This window comes from Monodon monoceros, unplaced genomic scaffold (assembly GCF_005190385.1).
Source record: "Monodon monoceros isolate NGI ecotype Baffin Bay Population unplaced genomic scaffold, NGI_Narwhal_1 Super_Scaffold_18, whole genome shotgun sequence".
Taxonomy (NCBI): domain Eukaryota; kingdom Metazoa; phylum Chordata; class Mammalia; order Artiodactyla; family Monodontidae; genus Monodon; species Monodon monoceros.
This window is the reverse complement of record NW_021703774.1, coordinates 36,657,044-36,677,112: the sequence shown is the minus strand read 5'-3', so window position 1 is coordinate 36,677,112 and position 20,069 is coordinate 36,657,044. Positions and strand designations below refer to the sequence as shown.

General features: G+C 54.6%; 2 protein-coding genes across 9 annotated transcripts in view; one reads left to right on the top strand and one right to left on the bottom strand.

The window, feature by feature from the left end:
• LAMB3 (laminin subunit beta 3) overlaps window positions 1–18,175 on the top strand; it is a 67,978-nt gene extending 49,803 nt beyond the window's left edge. For all 8 annotated transcript variants that reach the window (XM_029230479.1, XM_029230476.1, XM_029230478.1 and 5 more), the window contains 16 exons: window positions 134–327; window positions 2,235–2,355; window positions 3,118–3,306; window positions 4,343–4,498; window positions 4,863–5,059; window positions 5,367–5,478; window positions 6,215–6,593; window positions 7,790–7,950; window positions 8,051–8,271; window positions 8,553–8,750; window positions 9,070–9,214; window positions 12,884–13,091; window positions 13,499–13,640; window positions 14,017–14,193; window positions 14,902–15,055; window positions 17,647–18,175. In XM_029230479.1, coding sequence (XP_029086312.1) covers window positions 134–327; window positions 2,235–2,355; window positions 3,118–3,306; window positions 4,343–4,498; window positions 4,863–5,059; window positions 5,367–5,478; window positions 6,215–6,593; window positions 7,790–7,950; window positions 8,051–8,271; window positions 8,553–8,750; window positions 9,070–9,214; window positions 12,884–13,091; window positions 13,499–13,640; window positions 14,017–14,193; window positions 14,902–15,055; window positions 17,647–17,783 — 2,891 coding nt within the window. In that variant the 3' untranslated portion in view covers window positions 17,784–18,175. The remainder of the gene's footprint in view (window positions 1–133; window positions 328–2,234; window positions 2,356–3,117; window positions 3,307–4,342; window positions 4,499–4,862; window positions 5,060–5,366; window positions 5,479–6,214; window positions 6,594–7,789; window positions 7,951–8,050; window positions 8,272–8,552; window positions 8,751–9,069; window positions 9,215–12,883; window positions 13,092–13,498; window positions 13,641–14,016; window positions 14,194–14,901; window positions 15,056–17,646) is intronic.
• Window positions 18,176–19,125: 950 nt separating this feature from the next.
• The window catches only part of CAMK1G (calcium/calmodulin dependent protein kinase IG), a 29,134-nt gene continuing 28,190 nt past the window's right edge, over window positions 19,126–20,069 (bottom strand). The window contains exon 13 of the mRNA XM_029229250.1: window positions 19,126–20,012. The gene's annotated coding sequence lies outside the window, so the exon portion shown is untranslated. The remainder of the gene's footprint in view (window positions 20,013–20,069) is intronic.

The following is a 20,069-nucleotide window of genomic DNA, read 5'->3' as shown; positions in this document are numbered from 1 at the left end:
TGAGGAAGATGGAATGGAGCGACCAGAATTCCTTTCTTTATCATCCTGCCCTAGGAGTCTCTATTTGCCTCTAACTTCCCGTTCTTTATTTTCCCATCTCTACCCCTCCCTCCTTGTTGTTTGTCCCCCTCAGAGCTGGGGGCGTTCACAAACTTGAGAGTCAACTTCACCAGGCTGGCCCCTGTGCCCCAGAGGGGCTATCACCCTCCCAGCGCCTACTATGCTGTTTCCCAGCTGCGTCTGCAGGGGAGCTGTTTCTGTCACGGCCATGCTGACCGCTGTGACCCCAATTCCAGAGCCCCTGCCAGCCCCTCCACCACTGTGCAGGTGACAGCCCAGGGAGGGGGAAAGGAGAGGGGAGGGGCAAGACCCGGGCAGACTGACGTCTTTGGCTTCTATAAAGGAGGGAGGGCACTAAATTTAAGACTCGAGTACTTAATATTTGAGCAATGGTGAAAATGATTCTAAATGATTATCATTTCAAAGGTCAGATTTTGCAGCACTTCTTTGGACCTGCTTTATGGTTTGAAATTATTTTTATTCAGTAACATAGAAGTATATGTAAGTATAAGCATACATATAAGTAGAAGTATAAGCATGGGTGTTCGTGGGGGAACTTAAGGCATTGATTTTCAGCACTGGCTGCACATTGTAATTTCCCGGGGAGCTAAAAAGCATCACCCAGACCCACACCTTCATATACTCTGATTTTATTATTGTTATTTAAAGCCCCGGGTGATTCTAACATCCTGCCAGGGTGGTTCTGACATCCTGCCATAGAGCCACTGGTTTGGGGACTGTAAAGTCCCATGTAGAGGTGAGATATGGGGCAGGGTGAGAGGACAGAGCCTAACACAGATGCTAAGTCCACCCCAGAGCAGTTGAGTCAGATGCATCAGGCATGGAAGAGAGAAACTCCAGCTTAAGAAGCAACCCAGGGGATTTTGCTGTGAAACCAAACTTGAGAACCATCAGTAGAGGAGAGAGAGTCTAGGACCAAGAAGCAGAGGGAGCTGTCATTTCACTTTTCTGGGGTTTTGGTTCTTCTGTTAACAGATGGGACCATGATATTTGCCCCAGTGATAGAGGCGCACGATGAAATCACGTAAAGCGACCCTTGAGGGAAATACAGGTGACATGAGCATCGGGCAGCTTTATCCTTTCCACTTCTGGGCCAGTGCTTGCCCTAGGCTACAGAGGAAGGCAGAGGGAGACCAGTGCCAGAGATGTGTCATCCATTAGGGTCCACAAACAAAAGACCAGAACACAGGCTGAGCAGGATTGCCGGCATATGAACATGTAGAGGAGGGCAACGGCCTGCCCAGCCCCGGCGGTTCTCAAATCTGGCTGCACAATGGAATCACCACTTTATAAAGTACCGATGGCTGGGCCTCTTCCCTGAGATTGGATTGAATCGGGCCTGGGCATTGGTATGTTTTAAAAAGCTCCCCAGATAATTCTGAAGTGCATTCAGAGTTGAAATCCATGGAATTAGAGAGACAAGGCAAGCCAGGTGAAGGACATGCCGTTCTAGCTGGCAGGATTTTGCTGGTGAATAAGAGAGTGAGGGGACTTCTAGTCAGGAAGAAAAACGTCAGTACAGGCCAAAAGGTGGAGAAAAGTAGGGCTTGTCCTGGGAGCGGCTAGTTCAGCTCAGCTGTGCTGTTAGAAGTGAGTAAGGAATGAGGACGGAGCAAACACAATGCAAGTCCTAGATGCCAGCCTGCTGGTGGTGAGCTTAATATGGAAGACAATTAGCACGCAGTTGCTATTCTATTTTTATACCTTAATGAGTCTAGGAACAATTCATCATTGCAGTCTTATTAGCCAAACAACTGCAGTCATAGATTGTTGGAATGTAAATCTCCCGAGGGCCCACAAGCTTCTAGAATCACAGTTTACCAATAAGGCTGTCTAAGCGCTTTACAGGTGCTGCTTTGGACTGGGCAGCATGGGGATGGCCAAATGCAAGGGCTGAGCTTTTAAAAACCTAAATGGAGGAGCAGTGCAGGTGTGCATGCATGCACACACACACACACACACACACACACACACACACACACAGACCACACACAGACCACACAAGCCGGCATCTGGGAGTGTCATAGGAGCTGAGTGAAGGCTGGAGGAGCTGAGGTCTGAGCTGGACCCTGGGGACAGAGCGAAGAGGGCAAGTCCATCGCTGGGACGCTCCTGTGATAATTATTCATGGTAACCTATGGCCCCTCTCCTAGGTCCATGGGGTCTGCGTCTGCCAGCACAACACCGCCGGCCCCAACTGTGAACACTGTGCACCCTTCTACAACAACAAGCCCTGGAAACCCGCAGATGACCAGGACCCCCATGAATGCCAAAGTATGAGCCTGGGATCACCCACCTCCCCTGCAGCAGCTGGCCCATCGGGGACACAAGGAGAATCTAGTCTTTATTATTTAAATCTAAACCTAACTGCATTCTGTAATTTAAGCTCTCCTTGCTCTTTGGGGAAAGAGAGGGTATTTGAGAAAGTATTTGAGTTGCATCTTCCCACCTCTCCTGGCCCTTCTCCTCAGCCAGGCCTGGAGGGACCACGATTTGGTCCATGCTTCTGATGCCACGTGCCTTTTGTGCTAACCACAGGTCCTCCTACTTCTGGCCTATCCAGTGTAGGACATACATGGTTCCCTGTTGTCATTCTTTCTACTTCAGATGTGCCTCCAGAGTTGAAATCCATGGAATTAGATTCCTGGAGGCCGGGCCCTTCCCTGCATAAATGAGGGCAACAAAGATCCCCAGCCCAGAGAAGGGCAGTGACCCAGCAGGAGACCCAGCAGGTGGCAGTGGGGGAGGGTTGACATGGGACCATTCAAAGGGCTCTCTCTTCGGCTCAACATGGGTATTATTCTTGGGTCAGTCCCCACACTGGGAGTCAAGAGGCCCGAGTTCTCTATTTTCCTTTCTTACTGGCTATATAACCTGAAATAAGTTACAAAAGCCTCCCTGGGCCTCAGTTGCCCTGTTTCCCAGACCTGAGCATCTTGCAGAGTTGCTGGGGATGCCAGCAAGTTAGTGTGGAACGTGCTTTGTACACGGCAACGATGCTGCTCAAATGTCAGCGCTAGTAATCTCCTTTTGCAGGGTGTGACTGCAACGGACACTCAGAGACATGTCACTTCGACCCAGCCGTGTTTACCGCCAGCCAGGGGGCACATGGAGGTGTGTGTGACAACTGCCAACACCACACTGAGGGCAAGAACTGTGAGCGGTGTCACCTGCACTATTTCCGGAACCGGCGTCCTGGCGCTCCCATTCAGGAGACCTGCATCCGTGAGTCGGGGCTCCAGGGACCCAAGGCATCATATGTCTGTTACTCCCCATCTGTTCTGGACTCAACAGAGCACATGTTCCTAAGGACATACAGGCCCTCAGGACGCGTGAAGACTTGGTTGTGTGTCAGGGCTTGTGGGCAATTGTTTTTAACTTAGCTGTGCCCTTCTAAGCAAGTCAGTGTGGTTTGCTCTTTATTTTTCTGCTTCCTCCAACATTAAGGACCCCTCCATGGCAGGGGTTATTCTTGTATCCTTGGGCCCTAGCACAACGACAGACAAATAATTGATGTTCCAGGAATGTTTATTAAATGAACATGTAAGTCACCCAGGAGTGACTTAACACATCACAAGGGCCGGTGAGTTCATATGGGAGAGAGCAAAGAGATAGAAGCACTCCGATCCGGGTGGGGTTCATCAGGTAAGACTTCCTAGGTGAAGGAAGAGTCTTCGTTTTGAAAGCCATGAAAGGGGCTTGGGTTTTGGGGTGGGAGAAAGTTGGTTCACTTCCTGTTGATATTTATCTATTTATGGAAAGAGTGAGAAAGTCTTGAGTTTGACTTCTGTTTCCAGCACTTGCTTGCTGTGTGACCTTGCGTATGTTCTTTGAACATCTCTGAGCCTCAGTCTCCTCATCTGTGCAATGGGGATAAGCGTCCTCACCTCTCAGGATTATCGTGAGGATTACATAAGGTGACAGGCAAGAGTGCCCAGCTCCGTGCTGGCCACAGAGTAGCTATTCAGTAAATAATGCCAACCAAAACTTTTATAGTACTTAACATGTGCCAAGCACTGTTCCATCTGCTTTACACTTACTCATTGATTCCTCATAAGAAGCCTATGAGTGTTGTATAATAACCCCCATTTTATAGGTGAGAAAGCTGAGGCACAGAGGGATTAAATAACTCAACTAAGGTGGTAAGGTTGTAAGTCAGGAAGTGGTGGAACAAGGATTTGAACCAGGAAGCCTGGCTTCTAGAATGTGCTCTCTGCTTTTCTTCTTTGTCCCTCCTGCCGTGGCTGCCTTTGTCTCTCAGCCTGCGAGTGTGATCCGGATGGGGCAGTGCCAGGAGCGCCCTGTGACCCAGTGACCGGGCAGTGTGTATGCAAGGAGCAAGTGCAGGGGGAACGCTGTGACCTGTGCAAGCCGGGATTTACAGGACTCACCTATGCCAACCCGCAGGGCTGCCACCGTGAGTAAGGGGCCCAGCCTGCCGTGGCGTGGGGCAGGCCCCTGGGGCCACCAGATCTGTGACTGGTCCTACTCACGGAGCTGCGTGCCGGGTGCTTTGCCACTGGCTTCCAGCAGGTGACAGCACAGGCCTGAGGTGGAAGGTGGGACAGAGTCCTCCCGAGGGAGGGCAGGCAGGTGGCCAAGCAGCCAGGTGTGGGGACTGGTGGGAAAGTGCGGTGGCCTTATGAGTCAGCCAGGTTATCTGGAGGGAACAGCCCTACCTCGTTCTTTTCCCAAGCTGTGCCCCTCCCTGGTGCATGTCCTCTGGGGGTAAGGTTTTGGTGGCCCGGCCCCCGAGCTCAGCAGCCCTCCCTCCCGTGCAGGCTGTGACTGCAGCGTCCTGGGTGCCCGGCGGGACATGCCGTGTGATGAGGAGAGTGGACGCTGCCTGTGTCTGCCCCACGTGGTGGGCCCCAGATGTGACCAGTGTGCTCGCTACCACTGGAAGCTGGCCAGCGGCCGGGGCTGCGAGCCATGTGCCTGCGACCCTCACAACTCCCTCAGCCCCCAGTGCAACCAGGTACATGGCGGGGTAGAGCATGGGCCCCTCAGCAAGGGAGGGCTCCCGCCCACCAGCCTCCGTCTCCCCTCCGCACTGCCCTTCTGGGTCTTTCCAAAGTCAGACTGGGCTGCTTCTGTCCGCCTTCCCCTGGGGAGGCCACCAAATGTCCCTCCGTCCGTGGCTCTCAGCCTTTGGCAATGCCACATTCGCACACCTTCTGCAGGGCCGTCCTGGGCTTTGACTTCAGAGCTTGTGTCCTTGTGGGAGCCCTTGCTTTGGGGTGCACTGGGGAGTTCTGCCCCCTGACCGGTCTCTCCCCGCACAGTTCACAGGGCAGTGCCCCTGTCAGGAAGGTTTTGGTGGCCTGACCTGCAACGCTGCAGCCATCCGCCAGTGTCCTGACAAGACCTACGGAGATGCAGCTATGGGATGCCGAGGTGTGCTCACTGAGTGGGGACGCGGAGGACATGGGGGGGGTGTGCTCGGGTGGGCTCGTGGTGGGGACACGTGGGTCTGTGGTGGGGGAGGGCATCCCGTACTGGCCCACGCGGGGTGGGCCCTGGCAACCCATAGGAGCGCTTGCTCCCCACCGCTGCCCCGGGGCTGACACCAGGCCGTCCCCATGTCCCTATGTGCACATGACAGGAGGGCTGCTTTGCTTCCCGCTTCCCTGAGAAACCATTTCCCAGAAGCCATCTGCAGGAAACGTCCTCCTCTCCCTCTTCATAGATGGAGAAAGTGAGTCCTGAGGGGGAGTCAGTTTGACAAGTAGTGACAAGGGCACGCAGACCCGAGTCTGTTCTCAGCTTTGTGACCTCAGGAGGAGTTGCTCCCCCTCTTCAGGCCTCAGTTTCCTCTTCTGGGCAAGGGGCACACTGCCTCAGATGCTTCATCTGTGAGAATGGGAAAATGAGCGTGTTAACTCTGCCACAGAGTGTGTGGTGAGGGTCAGAAGCGTTAGCGTGTGCCTGGTGAGTGAGGCTCAGAACAATGCCTGCCACGTCGGAGGTGCTATGTAAGGGCTTGCTGTCATTACCATGATTTCATTCCGGCCTTGACTGTCTTATTCTAAGTGTGAAAGACCCTGAGGTCAGACCTCCTCTTCGGGCTTTCCCCACAAACACCTGATCTTCCTGACCCCCAGGCCTCTGACCATCATTTCTCCCCCCTTAGCCTGTGACTGTGACTTCCGGGGAACGGAGGGACCAGGCTGCGATAAGGCCTCGGGCCGCTGTCTCTGCCGCCCTGGCTCGACCGGGCCACGCTGCGACCAGTGCCAGCGAGGCTACTGTGACCGCTATCCGGTGTGTGTGGCCTGCCACCCCTGCTTCCAGACCTATGACGCCGGCCTCCGGGAGCGGGCCCTCCGCCTCAGCGGCCTCCGTAATGCCACCACCAGCCTGTGGCCTGGGCCGGGCCTGGAGGACCGCGGCCTGGCGTCCCGGATGCTGGACACAAAGAACAAGCTGGAGCAGATCCAAGCCATCCTCGGCGGCGCCTCGGTCACGGAGCAGGAGGTGTCCCAGGTGGCCAATGCCATCGTCTCCATCAGGTCATTCCCTCTCCCTGCCGAGCCACGTGGCAGAAGAACAATTCCACGTGGGTCCACATAGGGGCACACTGGTCCTTCCTTACATCGGTTACAGCCCTTTACCATCTACCAAGGCTTCTCACAGGCGCCTCTCTTTTCACTGTCACGACAGTCCTGGGAGGTTGGCGTGGTGGGTGTTATTCCTTGCATTTTGCAGATAAGGAAACAGGCACAGATAGGTGACATGATAGAGTCACGTGGCCACCGAGGGGCAGAGCGGGGCACCGGGAGCACAGGCACGAGCCCAAGTCCTGAGTTCTTTCAAGTGCCCGGTGCCGCCCGTGGGAGAGTCAGCTCTGCATTAATCAACCTTGTGGAGGGCATCTGAGAGGCAGGGCTCTAAAAATAACTTCCGTTTGCCTTTGGAATGGGAGCAGTCCCACCCACGGTCTCCTCCTACCAGCCGAGGTGCCTTCTCAGGGAGGTTTCCTTCTGAAGTTTTTATGAGTTTGCTTTCCCTGAGCACTTGCTGACTGTGAGGGCCTGAGCCACCTAGGTGTGCCATTGACCTTGGTCTCAGCACTGAGTAGGGAGTCCGCAGGCGGTTGGTGGGCTGGGTGTGCAGGCCTGGTGGGGCTTTCCAGAAGGACGGTCCGTGCTGAGCAAAGCCCGGCCATGGAGTACGTGAGGCTGGTGGAGGGAATGGTGGTGGGTGGAGCTGCAAAGGCCCTGGGAGGGAGGAACGTCTGGAAGCTCAGCCGTGGTGGGTCAGGGCAGGTGACCCCCTTCAGGTGGAGACCACCAGTGGGCTGCAGCTACGGGAGCTCTGTGGGGAGGTGTGGGCTGCAGAAGAGAGACTCGGGAGCCTGGGGTACAGGTGGTGGCTGATGTCCGCCTGTAGGCAGCAGAGGAGGAGGGGCTCGGGGGATGCTCCTCGTGGAAGCCGACGTGGGGAGGCGGAGGAAAGCCGGGACTGTTAGGGTCACACACGCCAAGGAGGGAGAGATTTTTATGGACCTGCCCGCATAGGGGTGGAGGGAGGTTGTGCTAGCTTTTGCCCAGCAGGATCCTCTCCAGCCTGCGGAGGCTCCCTTCTGTGGCTTTTACTGATGGCGTCTCTTTTTCCTGACTCAGTAGCGATTTCTCCGAGGGGATGGCTGGCTCTAGGGAGGAAGCCCCCCTCCTGTATTTTAGTGGAAGCTTCTCTCCCACTTCAGGCAGACTCTCCAGGGCCTGCAGGTGGATCTGCCCCTAGAGGAGGAGACCTTGTCCCTCCCGGGAGACCTGGAGAATCTGGACAGAAGCTTCAATCGCCTCCTCGTTATGTATCAGAGCAAGAGGGAGCAGTTTGAAAAAATAAGCAGTGCCGATCCTTCAGGTGAGGAGGGGTACACAGACACCACGCCGGGCCAGGCTTCATCTCCGTCTCCAGGCCTCCGGGTCCAGGGCCAGCTTGGTCCCCTCTCTTCTTCCCATAGGAGCCTTCCGGATGCTGACCGCGGCCCACCAGCGGTCATCCCAGGCTGCTCAGCAGGTCGCGGATAGCTCCCGCCGGCTGCTGCAGCTCAGGGACAGCCGGAGAGAGGCGGAGAGGCTGGAGCAGCAGCTGGGAGGAGCAGGAGGGGCCGGCGGCCCCCAGCTCACGGCCCTGAGGCTGCAGATGGCTTCCTTGCCTGATCTGACACCCGCCGCCAACAAGGTGACTCCTGTCATGGAGCCCCACTTCCAGAGGCCCCCCGCCCCAGCTTGTCACTCACCGACTGTTGCTCCACATTCCCCCCTGGGGCCACGTGGACCTCCCACACCCCTGCCCATCCCGACCCTTGACCCCACATAGCGTGTTCAGCAGTTACCAAGGAAACAAGTTTCTGGCGCCCAAGTTGCCGTGGAGATGTCTGGCCGCTTGTTTCCCAGGTGTGGGAGGGGAGTGATCACTGGGGAGGCTTGGGGACCCCCTCTGATGCCCCCATCTCTCCACAGCTCTGTGGGGGCCCCAGGGAGATGGCTTGCACCCCGGGAGCGTGCCCTGGGGAGCTGTGTCCCCGAGACAACGGCACGGCCTGTGGCTCCCACTGCAGGGGTGCTCTCCCCAGGGCAGGTGGGGCCTTCCGGACGGCAGGGCAGGTGGCCGAGCAGCTGCGGGGCTTCAACGCCCAGCTCCAGCAGACCAGGCAGATGGTAGGTGTGGCTGAGGTGGGGTGGGCCCGTGGTGGAGGAGGCAGAGGGGACAGAGCCCCTAAGCAAGTCAGAGCTCCCATTCTGTAGCCAGGAGTCGAAAGCCCAGAGATGTCGGGTGACTTTCCCGTGGCCCTACAGCAAGCGAGAGATAGAGTTTGAGGCCAGTGTTTTTACATCATTTCTTCTGGGGCCAAACCGAGCTAGTTACAAAAGTTTCCTAGGGAGATCTTGGGTAGCAGGTGCCTCCAGAATCCTCGGGGGCTGCTGAGAGGCCCTCTTGGGGCTTTAACCACTGCTGACCCATAGTGTGTGTCAGCAGATCAGGGCAGCCGAGGAAGCCACCTTGCAGGTGCAGTCAGATGCTCAGAGCCTGGAAATGCAGGTGAGCACCAGCCGCTCCCAGATGGAGGAAGACGTCACACGCACGCGGCTCCTCATCCAGCAGGTCCGAGACTTCCTCTCAGGTGAGCTGGTCTTTACCTTTCCCTGGGCTGATGTTTCGACTTCCGCCTGTCCTCAGTGCCCCATTCCCCGTCCCTCATCTCATTTGTCAGTCAGCTACTTCCTTCCCTGGTCTCCATGCCCCTGGACCAGCCCCCATCAGTCACCTGGATGGCTGCACGGCCTCTAGGTGACCCCCCACCTCCTTCCTGCTCCTTCATAGCCCGTTCTCAGCAGAACAGTCTGAAACATCTTTGAAAAATGTGTAAGCGGGGTCACATCCCACTCATGCCTAACATCCTTCACTGGCTTTCCCTTGTTCTTGGGATAAACTCTCAGCTCCTTACCATGGCCTCTGTTACCTCCTGGGTATGGCCTGTATCCTCTCCACTTTGCTCACAAACCGTGTTTGAACAGACCAGGCTCTTGCCAGCCTCGGAGGCTCTTGCTGTTCCTCTGCCTGGGATGCTCTCTCTAAGGCTGCTGATTCTTGCCCTCCAGGTCTGAGTTTAAATATCTCCCTCGGGGGGCCTTTTCTGACCACCCCCTCTGGTCATCCCCCTCCCCCATATTCCCCTCTGGAGTCTGACCTTCACTGCTCTACTCGGAGCCTGTGGTTGTTGAGCTCACCTGTCTACAAGTGTAATGTTTGTCTCCCAACTGGACCCTAAACTCCGAGAGGGCAGGGATGGCTGTCTGTCTTATTCACTGTGTCCCTGGCACTTAGCATAAGTCCAGGCCCAGAAAAGCACCCAATGTTGATTGAATGAATAAGTGAACCCGATCTCCTCCCTTGCCACCTGGGGAGTGGGAAGGTCCCTGGACAGGACTCAGGGAATCTGTGGGACTTTGGGCAAGTTGTTTTCCTCTTTGCCTCATCTTTTCGCTTCTGCCAACGGGGCTGATAGTATTTTACAAGTTTATTCCGGGTGTCAGGCAACGACATAAAATGTGTTTTGACAAATTAAAGATGCCTCAGGAGTATGAACTGATATTATTAAATTTCTGGTCCCTGCCAGGGAATTTGCTTGGCTGGGAGCCCAGTTAACATGAGCTGACGGCCTGGTGTAATGACAGTCGTTCTTCCTGCTACTACGGCGGTGCTTCTGCTTCAAGAGGCCAGAGTCCCCTCCGGGGTGCAGGTGGCGGGTTGGAGAGAAGCAGGGACAGGCCAGAGTTTGGGGATGGGACTCACAAATAAGGGAGACCTTCCCTGAGTGAAGCCGCGTAAGGCAGGCTAGGTGGCCCCCCATCCTGCATCAACCGCAGCTAGGGGGTGGTGGGATAGGAAGCCTGTCCTTGGGGTGCAGTCTGGGCTCCAATGAATGGGCAGGGAGTGGCCGGGCTGCGGGATCCCTGCTGTCCCCTCAGTTATGCTTGTGTCTCAGGTTGAGTCCTTGGACAGGATGAGGGGCAGAGAGAAGGAGCAGGGCCTGAGAGAGGCCTGGCCCCTGGGAGGGACCTGGGATAATTCTTACAGTCTCCATGGCTGTGGATTCTAAGGTCCAGAGTCCCGCTGCAGGAAACATGGGTACCAGCTGCTGTGGGCGCACAGGGTCACAGCGAGGGCGGGAGAGTGGAAGGCCAGTGGAGGAGAGAGGGGGCACCATCTTTCTCAGGTCATCAAAGGAAGTGACAAAGATAATAGGTCAGGTTTACTGAGTTCTTACTAAGTGTCGGGCACTGTTCTAAGTGCTTTACATTATTTAATCCCGACTGCCTACCACTTTGCATGTGAGGACTCCAGATACAGGGAGGTTAAGAAACCTGCCTAGAAGCATCCAGCTTGGAGGGAGTATGGGTAGGGTTCACCTCACTCTGGAGTCCACACTCTAGATTATTGCGTTATGAGATGGACCACCTCCCAGCGCCCCACCACCCATCTTGCTTCTTTGCCTTCTCTAATGTTTGTCCTCTCCCTGCATTGTCTCCCCTGCCCTGCCCCACCCCTCCCGACCTGGCTAATTCCTACACACCCTCTAAGGATCCCCTGGGTATCTCATTCTCCAGGAAGCTTTCCTGGACCTGTCAGACTGGGTTAGGAGCCCCTGTAACAGCCGTCCCAGCACCCTGAGCTTACCCCCATCACTCAGGGTTGTGCTTCCTTGCCCCACTAGATTTCAAGCTCCATGAGGGCAAGGACCAAGTCCAATCTGACTTGCAGTCTCAGGTCCCCACATCCTGCAGCTTGGAGCAGTGAATGTTTGCTGAGCCCACCCTGAGACTCAGAAGCCCATGAAACTGAGTGTAACTAAGACCAAGCCCACGGGTGCAGCTGAAGTGAGGCAGAACAAAAGAAGGGCAGGCATTAGGTGAGGGTGTGCTTGCCGTAAGAGGCTTTCTAGGGAAGGCACATATAAGCCGCGTTGAGAGTAGGACTCTGGGTTAGGTGAGAGGTTGGTGGTCTCTATGGGGAGGTCCTTGTGAAAGCTCGTAATTGGGGAAAAGCCCACTTCATTAAACTCAGCCACAATTATGCCTTGAGCTCCTGCAGTGTGCTGCCCTGGCCCCAAAAGGACATAGCAATAAAGAGGCATGGTTTCCACCTTCCAGGAATGTCCTTCCACCTGGCATGAGGAGGGGACTGGGTCTAGGACCTCTGTAGCCAGCTGGTGAGGAAACCTTTGATTGCAGAGTAAGGCTGGGTGGGCCCCAGAGGAGTTAAGTCCTAGGGCAAACTATCTGGGTGGGCGGGTGCCCCCTTCCCTACCATGTCAGTACCAGTGGAATCTGTAAAAGTGACCATGGGGAGGAGATGCCATCTCTGTACTTCTGACCTTACTCTCTGACCCAGAGTTGGATTGTGAAATTCCTGCTAAATTGATTTTTTCATATCATCCCTTGAGGTTGGGCATTGTGATTCCTATTTCACAGATCAGGAAACTGAGCTCAACGAAGCCAGTTGACTTGTCCCAGTTTGCTTGAATAGTAAAGAGGAGGCCTGAGACTGGAGCCCCTTCAATCATTTGTTCAATGTACAAACAGAGTGCCTCCAAGTGCCATGCACTGTGCTAGGGGCTGGGCTATAGCTGTGGATGAAAGCCAGTCCCCGTCCTCACGTTGTTTACATTCTAGTGGGGAAATGACAGAAAACCCAATAAATGAGTTAAGTGTCCAGCACGTGGGTGGCGATAAATGTTAGGGAGGAAGATAAAGCTGAGAAGGAGGGTAAGGAGTGTTGGCAGAGGGTAGAGGTTGCGATCCTAGATTGGATGGCCTGGGCTGGCCCCTCTCAGAAGGTGACATGTGAGCAAAGCCCAGGTAATCTTGATCTGCCTTTGCAAAAGCGAGCACTCTGCCCCAGAGGAGGGGCACGTGGAAGGGTTCTTATTGCCAAGGAAGCAGTTCCAGTCCCTGGCTGGTCTCCCCACTTCAGGGCTGATTATATCTGTGCTCCAGGCATTGTTCAGTACCAGCTGCCTGGTACCACCTCCTTCTCCCCAGCCTGCAGCTTCCTGTGGTGCAACTTAGTTGTCACAGCTGTGCTGACAGCCATCCTCCCGCGGCAGCGAGCCTGGAAATTCTCAGAGCAGGGTGCCTGAGTGTGCCTGGGAGGGAGCCGCAGCTCCTTGGGCAGCCCGGGCAGAGATGGCATGGAGGTGCTGCCCACGGGTGTTGTCAGCCTGGAGAGGCCTCTGATCTTTGGGGAGGTGGCTGAGCTCCCCCATTCCGATGGATGGTTTGTCTTCCAGACCCTGACACTGACGTAGCCACCATCCAGGAGGTCAGTGAGGCCGTGCTGGCCCTGTGGCTGCCCACAGACTCTGCCACAGTCCTGAGGAAGATGAATGAGATCCAGGCCATCGCAGCCAGGCTCCCCAACGTGGACCTGGTGCTTTCTCAGACCAAGCAGGACATCGCTCGGGCTCGCAGACTCCAGGCTACGGCTGAGCAGGCCAGGTGTGGCCCTGGGCCCTGAACTTCTCCCAGGATCGGGCTGGGGTTTTGCCCCTCAACTCTGTTGCTGGAAGCAAGAGAGGAACGTCTGCAAGTCAGAGGGGTGCCGAGGGCTGGGAGACAGGAGGAGGTGCTTACTGTGGTGGGGGATGGTGAAGTGATACACAGCATCCAGCTGAAACTTTATTCGGCACAGCCCCGTCTTCCTTATTGGAAACCGTCCCCAGAGGCTGCCTCAGACAACCTGCTTGGTGGGGTCCTGGGATGGAAAAGCTACTGAGTTAATACTTGGCTTCTTATCTTGGCTGGAAAGGATATTCTCTGGACTGGGGCGTGAGTTGGATCCCACATCTCTTCATTCACTGTGCACCCATTCCACCCTCCCCCCTCTTCCATTCCCCCGGCCCCAGGAGCCGAGCCCACACAGTGGAGGGCCAGGTGGAGGATGTGCTGGGGAACCTGCGACAGGGCACGCTGGCACTGCAGGAGGCCGAGGACACCATGCAAGGCACCCGCCGCTCCCTTCAGCTTATCCAAGACAGGGTTGCTGAGGTAGGCATTATGGCTTCCTTCCCCCACTTGTGGGAATGAACATTCAGACTCGGGCGCAAGACATCGAAGATGCCAGGAAGTGACCCGGGTGGAAACTGAGCTGGGGCCCTGAAGAAGGGAGCCTATGAGCCTTGAGCCTGGCTTCGAGCCTTTGGTTTTCTGCTCTCGTGGCTGCTGCAGGAGTGGGTGGGGTTGGTCAGCTGAGCTGGAGAACTGGGAGGCCTGGATGCCGGGGGCAGATAGAGGATTGGGATGGTGGCGATAGTGATGTCCTGCTTGTAGAGAGTTTTTGTGGCCTGATGAGTTGGAGGAGAGAAGAATGAAGGTCACTGCCTATGAGACCCACCCCAAACTCCGGGTCTCTTTTTCCACAAAGGTTCAGCAGGTGCTGGGGCCAGCGGAAAGACTGGTGACCAGCCTGATGGAGCAGCTGGGTGGCTTCCGAGCGCGGATGGAGGAGCTCAGCCACCGGGCCAGGCAGCAGCGGGCACAGGCCGCCCAGGCCCAGCATCTGGCAGAGGAGGCCAGCAAGCAGGCACTGAGTGCCCAGGAGGTACCTAGAGGGCAGAGTTAGCCCAAGCAAGCATGGCCAGCGGGAGCAGGACAGGACTCTGTACACTTTATAAGACCATGGGCTCCAAAGCACTTCGAGTACCAGTTATTCTGAAATATCCAGCGGGGGCTTCAGGATTAAGGCGCACCTGGCCAGGTATCTGAATTCTCCCTCTGGATGCCTTTGGTGGAGCTGGTTCAGGGATGCTGGAAACAGCCAGTCCGATCCCTCTCCTCTCACAGATGAAGTGACTCTGTTCAGACCTAAAGCTCATCTACAAAGGAGGTCTCTTGACACCTGATCCAGAGCTTGTCCCCTGTCATGGTTATCCAGCCCAGACAGAAACTCTTGACTTAGCCCAACCTGAGCCCCATCACTGTCAGAATTAGATCAGAGAGAAGGTCGAAGAGCCAGTTTCAGTGTCTCCAGGGTACCGGTGGTCCCGGTACAATGGCCAAGCTGCCAAGCATACTATTAAGTGACAACTGTGTACCTGGCCCTGTGCTGGCACTGTAGATGAAGGGAGAGGAAATACAGAAGTTAAGGTATGGCTTGTGGCCCAGGGGCTTTTATAGGCAGAATCAACCCATTGGGGATATTAGGAGGCACCTCATCTCTGTGTGCTGATTGGGTTACATCAGGTCCTTTAGCCAAAGGTCTTTAGGACTTGGGATGATGATGACGTGGAGACTGTTCTTCCTTTTTCAGGGATTTGAGAGAATAAAGCAAAAGTATGCTGAGTTGAAGGACAGGCTGGGTCAGAGCCCCACGCTGGGAGAGCAGGGCAGCCGGATCTTAAGCATCAAGATGGAGGCGGAGGAACTGTTTGGGGAAACCATGGAGATGATGGACAAGATGAAAGGTGAGGGAGTTGTCCAGGGACTTGGACTTCAGGGCATCTCTGAAGGCTGCTCCCAACCCAGGGTTTCTGAGGCCTAATGTTTGGAGCTAGCAGTGCTAAGGCAGTGAGATCAATAGGGATTTCCTGAGCACCTAGTAAGTACAAGGCATATAATGTGACTTTGAGGCGTGTGGACATGTTCACAAAGACTAGGCCTGCCCTCAAGAGGCTCGCAATCCATTTTTTCCTATTGGCCACCAGCTTCATGAAACTATTTAATAGCACAAAGAGGACTGTGATAAAAGCCCAAATAATAGAAGCTCTAGGGGCTCAGAGGATAAGTAACGTCAGAGAGAAATGTTCAGGGAAGGTAATGTTCAAAAAAGATAAGATTTGAGGTGGGCCTGAGAGGATGTATAAGCCTGGAAGAGGCTGTGAGGAGGAGAAGGGACATCAAGACATGTTCTGAGGATGGAGGCGGGATCACCCAACTGGAGAGGAGGGTTGATGAGGAGAGAACAGGTGGGAGAGAAGTAGCACGGAGCCAGTGTGGCTGGTCCACGTGGCCGGCCCCGATGCCAGGAGGAGGTGGGTAGACTCAGCCCTGGAGGCAGTAGGAAACCATCCAAGTGTTTTGAATACGGCAAACCATAATGAAAGAAGCTTTCGAAAGGGTTCTGAGGTTCCTCGGAAAGGAGAACAGAGATTTCCAGGCTCAGTCTCTGAGATGTGATGATGGGGTCACTGCCCTGTGAATGACAAAAACAGAGCCTCTTTGAATTTTAGAGAAAGCTTTTGAAAAAAATCTGTTTGGCTAGCTAGATGGACACTATGGAGAAAGGCGGGCTGGCAAGTTGACAGTGGTTATGGCCGGCCACAACTGAAGGGGGAGGCGAGAGGAGCTGATCTAGAGGGAGGAGTCCAGGGCTGGGTCAGTGCACGCCCTGGCCCTGTCCGTCAGTGTCTTGTATGAAGATAAAGAATTTGCTAATCAGATCTGAGGATGACAGGTAGTTAATGCACTAGATAACAGAACCAGCATTCTAAGCCACTCTCAGAAGTCTAAAAGGATGGGCTGAAACCAGCAGGATAAAATTAAGTAAGGAGAAAATTTCCCTCTCACTCTGGCCTTGTTTGGACCTAAACTCACCAGTATAGCTCAGGTGAGGTCTGGCTTCTCTGTGGATAATGTAGCTAAACACTTTATAACCGGTTAGTGATAAACACGTATGAGTTGTTACTCACCCGAAAAAGACCCAAGAGTTTTGAGTAACTGTAAGCTTGATATAAGTCAGAAGTGCCTTTGCTCCTGCCAAAAGAGCTAATAAATTCAAAGCAGCCAAGACAAAGGGAGTAATGGCTCAAGAATGATATTAAAAATATTTAGTAACTGGTGTGTCCTGCACCTACCTACCAGCCAGAAAGGCTCAGGTTGTAGCATTGGAGCAAGCATTTACCTGCTTGCAGGAATTTACCTTTAATTGCAGGGTTATGGGGAGGAGCATGCTTAAGGAGCCTCTGGGGATGGGGGTCAGGGAACAGAACAGCAACTGTAAAAATTTCAGTGTTTTATTAACCCATAGGTCCATGTGGGTACCCACTGGCTGAATGTCAGTCTGTTAATAACCCTGTTACACTCTGCTGATCTCCCAGGTGAGATCGAGTTCAGTGGAGGCTACTACAGCTTCAAAAGGGATATTGACGAACCCACACGCTTGAGGGGGAGGGTGGCCAGGGTTGGGATGTAGGGAAGGCCTGGTGATTGTATCAGATGGGGAGTCGATGAAGGAGCTTGGGCGGTTTCATCTGGGGAAGATGGGGCCTCAGACATGCGAAGGACTGCCATGTAGGAAACAGAAAGAATAGATTCCTACACCCCAGGAGACAGACCTGGGACAATTGGGTGGCAGCAAGATGTGCTCAGATTCTGGCTTAACGAGAAGACTTTTTAACAAGCAGAACTGCCTAGAGTTGGAGCCTTGTGAGACAGTGCCCCCTGGCCCTGTTCCTGGAAAGTTCAGGCTGAGGCTGGGTACCAGCCCTCATGAATGTGGTACAGGGGGCTCCTGCTTAGGGTGACAGGGGGACAGGCTGGACTCGATCACTTTGGAGTCCTTCATATCCTCCACACATAATCTGGTGGTGGGATGTGGAATGGACCGAAGGGGGAGGACTAGATTTATCTGGAGTGGCATTTTTGGGGAGGAATTCTGGTCACCCAGCTCTTTTGCCCTGGTGCCCACCTGAGGAATCATTGGTGGGATGGCAGCTGTCTGGGTCCAACATAGCGGGTTTCTTATCTTGGTGCCAGTGGCCTCCCTCATCAGCCTGGGACAACTCTGCCTAGAGCGGAGGAGAAGAGTAGGGGCAGAGGATCCTTGGGGTAAGGGCTTCCTGGGTCTGGCCCCTGCCATGTTTCTCTAAGAGTGGGATGGGGGCTGGAGAGGCCTGAGGCTGGAGAGAGCTGCCTTAGGGGCCAGACTCCCTCAAGGTGGAGGTGATTTCTCCCACAGATGCTGCGTCCAGGTGGGTGGGAGGAGAAGGAAGGGTTGGGAGTCTTCAGGTGTCTCACCAGCTCGTCTTCCTCCCCCTGTTGTTCCATCTGCCCTCAGACATGGAGTCGGAGCTGCTTCGGGGGAGCCAGGCCATCATGCTTCGCTCGGCGGACCTGACAGGGCTGGAGAAGCACGTGGAGCAGATCCGGAACCACATCAATGGGCGCGTGCTCTACTACGCCACCTGCAAGTGATGCGCCAGCGTCCAGCCTGGGGCCCTGCTCATCTGCCCTCTTTGCTTCTGGGGGCCAGGCTGGCTTGGAATACTGTCCAGCTGCAGGAAAATTTTATGCAACCTAAAGCACAGCCTGGACCACCCTGGTGTGCAGTTGTTAGGATTACTCTGGGCTGCAGCTGAGCCTGGGATGATGGGACAACTACCGTTGAGGGACAGACATGGTGGAGGCGGGCCACATCATTGTAACCAGGAGCTCTCAAGAGGAGGGCGCTTGGCTGGGCAGTGTCCTTGCCCTTCATTCTCCGTTGAGGCTGAATCCTGGACCAACACAGAAACATAACTAAAAATGATGTACAAGTGAAAAGCCCAATAAAAATCTATAGAAAGGAGCCTGGAGTTTCAAAGAGGGGAAATAGTCTGTCTCCCTGTGAAGTAAACATTTCTCATTTGTTTCTGTCTCCCATCTGGGGTTCCTGGGTACTCCTCTGTTCAAGCCCGAGGCCTGGTGCTGGGTGAAGAATAGGCTGCCCCCACTCTGCTCAGTCTAGCGACTCATCACCCAGACTTAGGGAGACGGGACCCCTTTGCTCCAGCAACTGTTGGATTCTATACTTGAGAGACCAGAGGAGGCATTTTCACCTCTGAACAACTATACAGTTTCTCGTTTACAGAAGAAAATGTAGAAATCCAGAGACGGCAAGCAAGCTGTTCAAAATCACACAGCTCCTAGAGGCAGAACTAAGACCAGACCCTGTGTCTCTAGAGATCTCAAAAAGAAGCTGTAAATGGATGTGTGTGTGTGTGTGTGTGTGTGTGTGTGTGTGCTGAAAATATGGAAATGGCACGAACGTTTGTGTGCTAACTGTGGCCCGGACGCTGTGCTAGCATTTTATCTACATGAACTTCTTGGTCTTTATTGATCAGAGTAATTACTGATTGGGCTCTATGCTAGCTGCATCACCTGCATTACCTCATGATGTAGGTGGCACTGTTGTCCCCAAGTGAGGAAACCAAGGCACAAAAGGTTCAGTGACTCCCCCAAGGTCACAGATGTGGCAGGCAGGGCAGCGCTAGAGCCTCAAACCCAAGTTCATCTATTACAGGCATTAGGAGGATGGCTGCTCGGGCTGGACTGTCTGGGTTCCGGTGGCACCTCCGCCAAGGGGTTGTTCTGAGAAGGAAATGAGTTGATGCGTGTAGCTCATGTCACTAGGTGCCTGGCCCACTGTGTGTCCCCCGACCACTCCTACCGTCGCTAGGTCCTACCTGACCTCAAGCTCTCTGTGCATTTTCCACTCCAGGAGGCCCAGAAGCCCCTGAGCTGCTTCTGACTTAGAGAAGAACCAAAAGAAACCTCATAGAAAAAAATATGTTCATTTTATTCAGCACAACACAGAGCCTGAAGCTGGAGGGAGCGGGAGACCAGAAAACTGGGAAGGGACAAGAACAATGTGTCTGATTTTCAGGGAGAGAGAGGGGAGCAGAGCCAGGATCTGAATTACTCGCTGAAAGAACAGTCAACTTCCAATTTTCACTTAATTGAGTGTGTGTGTAGAGGGCATCCGGCCAGGATAATAATTCCTTACGGTACCTTGCCTTGGGTTTCTTTCTTTTTCATCTTGGAGGGTGTGGTCCTGCTTTTGGATGGGGTCAGGGAGAGAGGTGGATCAGAAGAGTGCTGGGCGTAGGCTGGCCAGGTTTGGAGCTAATCCTGGAGTTAGGATTTGAACGTGGAGAGCTCACAAGCAGACCACGAAGCTGCCTGTCATTCATGCAGTTGCGCAGGCCACTCCATTAACGAGCCCATTCTGGCTACGAGGACGGAGGCTGGAGAGGCAAGATCCAGGGTGTGCTGAGCGGGGAGTCTGGGTAGATGCTCCATATGGCTTTGCTCGGAGATGGTGACACAGCTTGGCCAGCCCATTAAGCTTTTCATGACGAACGACACAGACCTGGGTGACAGCTATCTACGGACACTGTGCAGAGCCACGGCACGTAGGGTTGGGGGCACGGAGCAGGCAGGCCAGGGGGACCTGGAAGCCTCGGGTGCCGCTCCACCCGCCCACAGCTTCGGTGAGGCCTCCATGCTTGGGGACTCACTCCTGGGCCTTCTGTGAGGGTCTGTTCCAGGTGGCAGCTGTCTGCTGCTTCTGATCAGGCCTTGCTCGGCTTGCTCTCCCTTCTTCCCACTGCAGCGTAGACTCCAGGTTTGGAAAGGCAGAGAAGAGGTGAATAGCTATCTCTCCTGCAGAAGAAGGGGGTTCAGGGTGGGGGGGTGCTGTCGCCTCTGGTACCCCTTGGA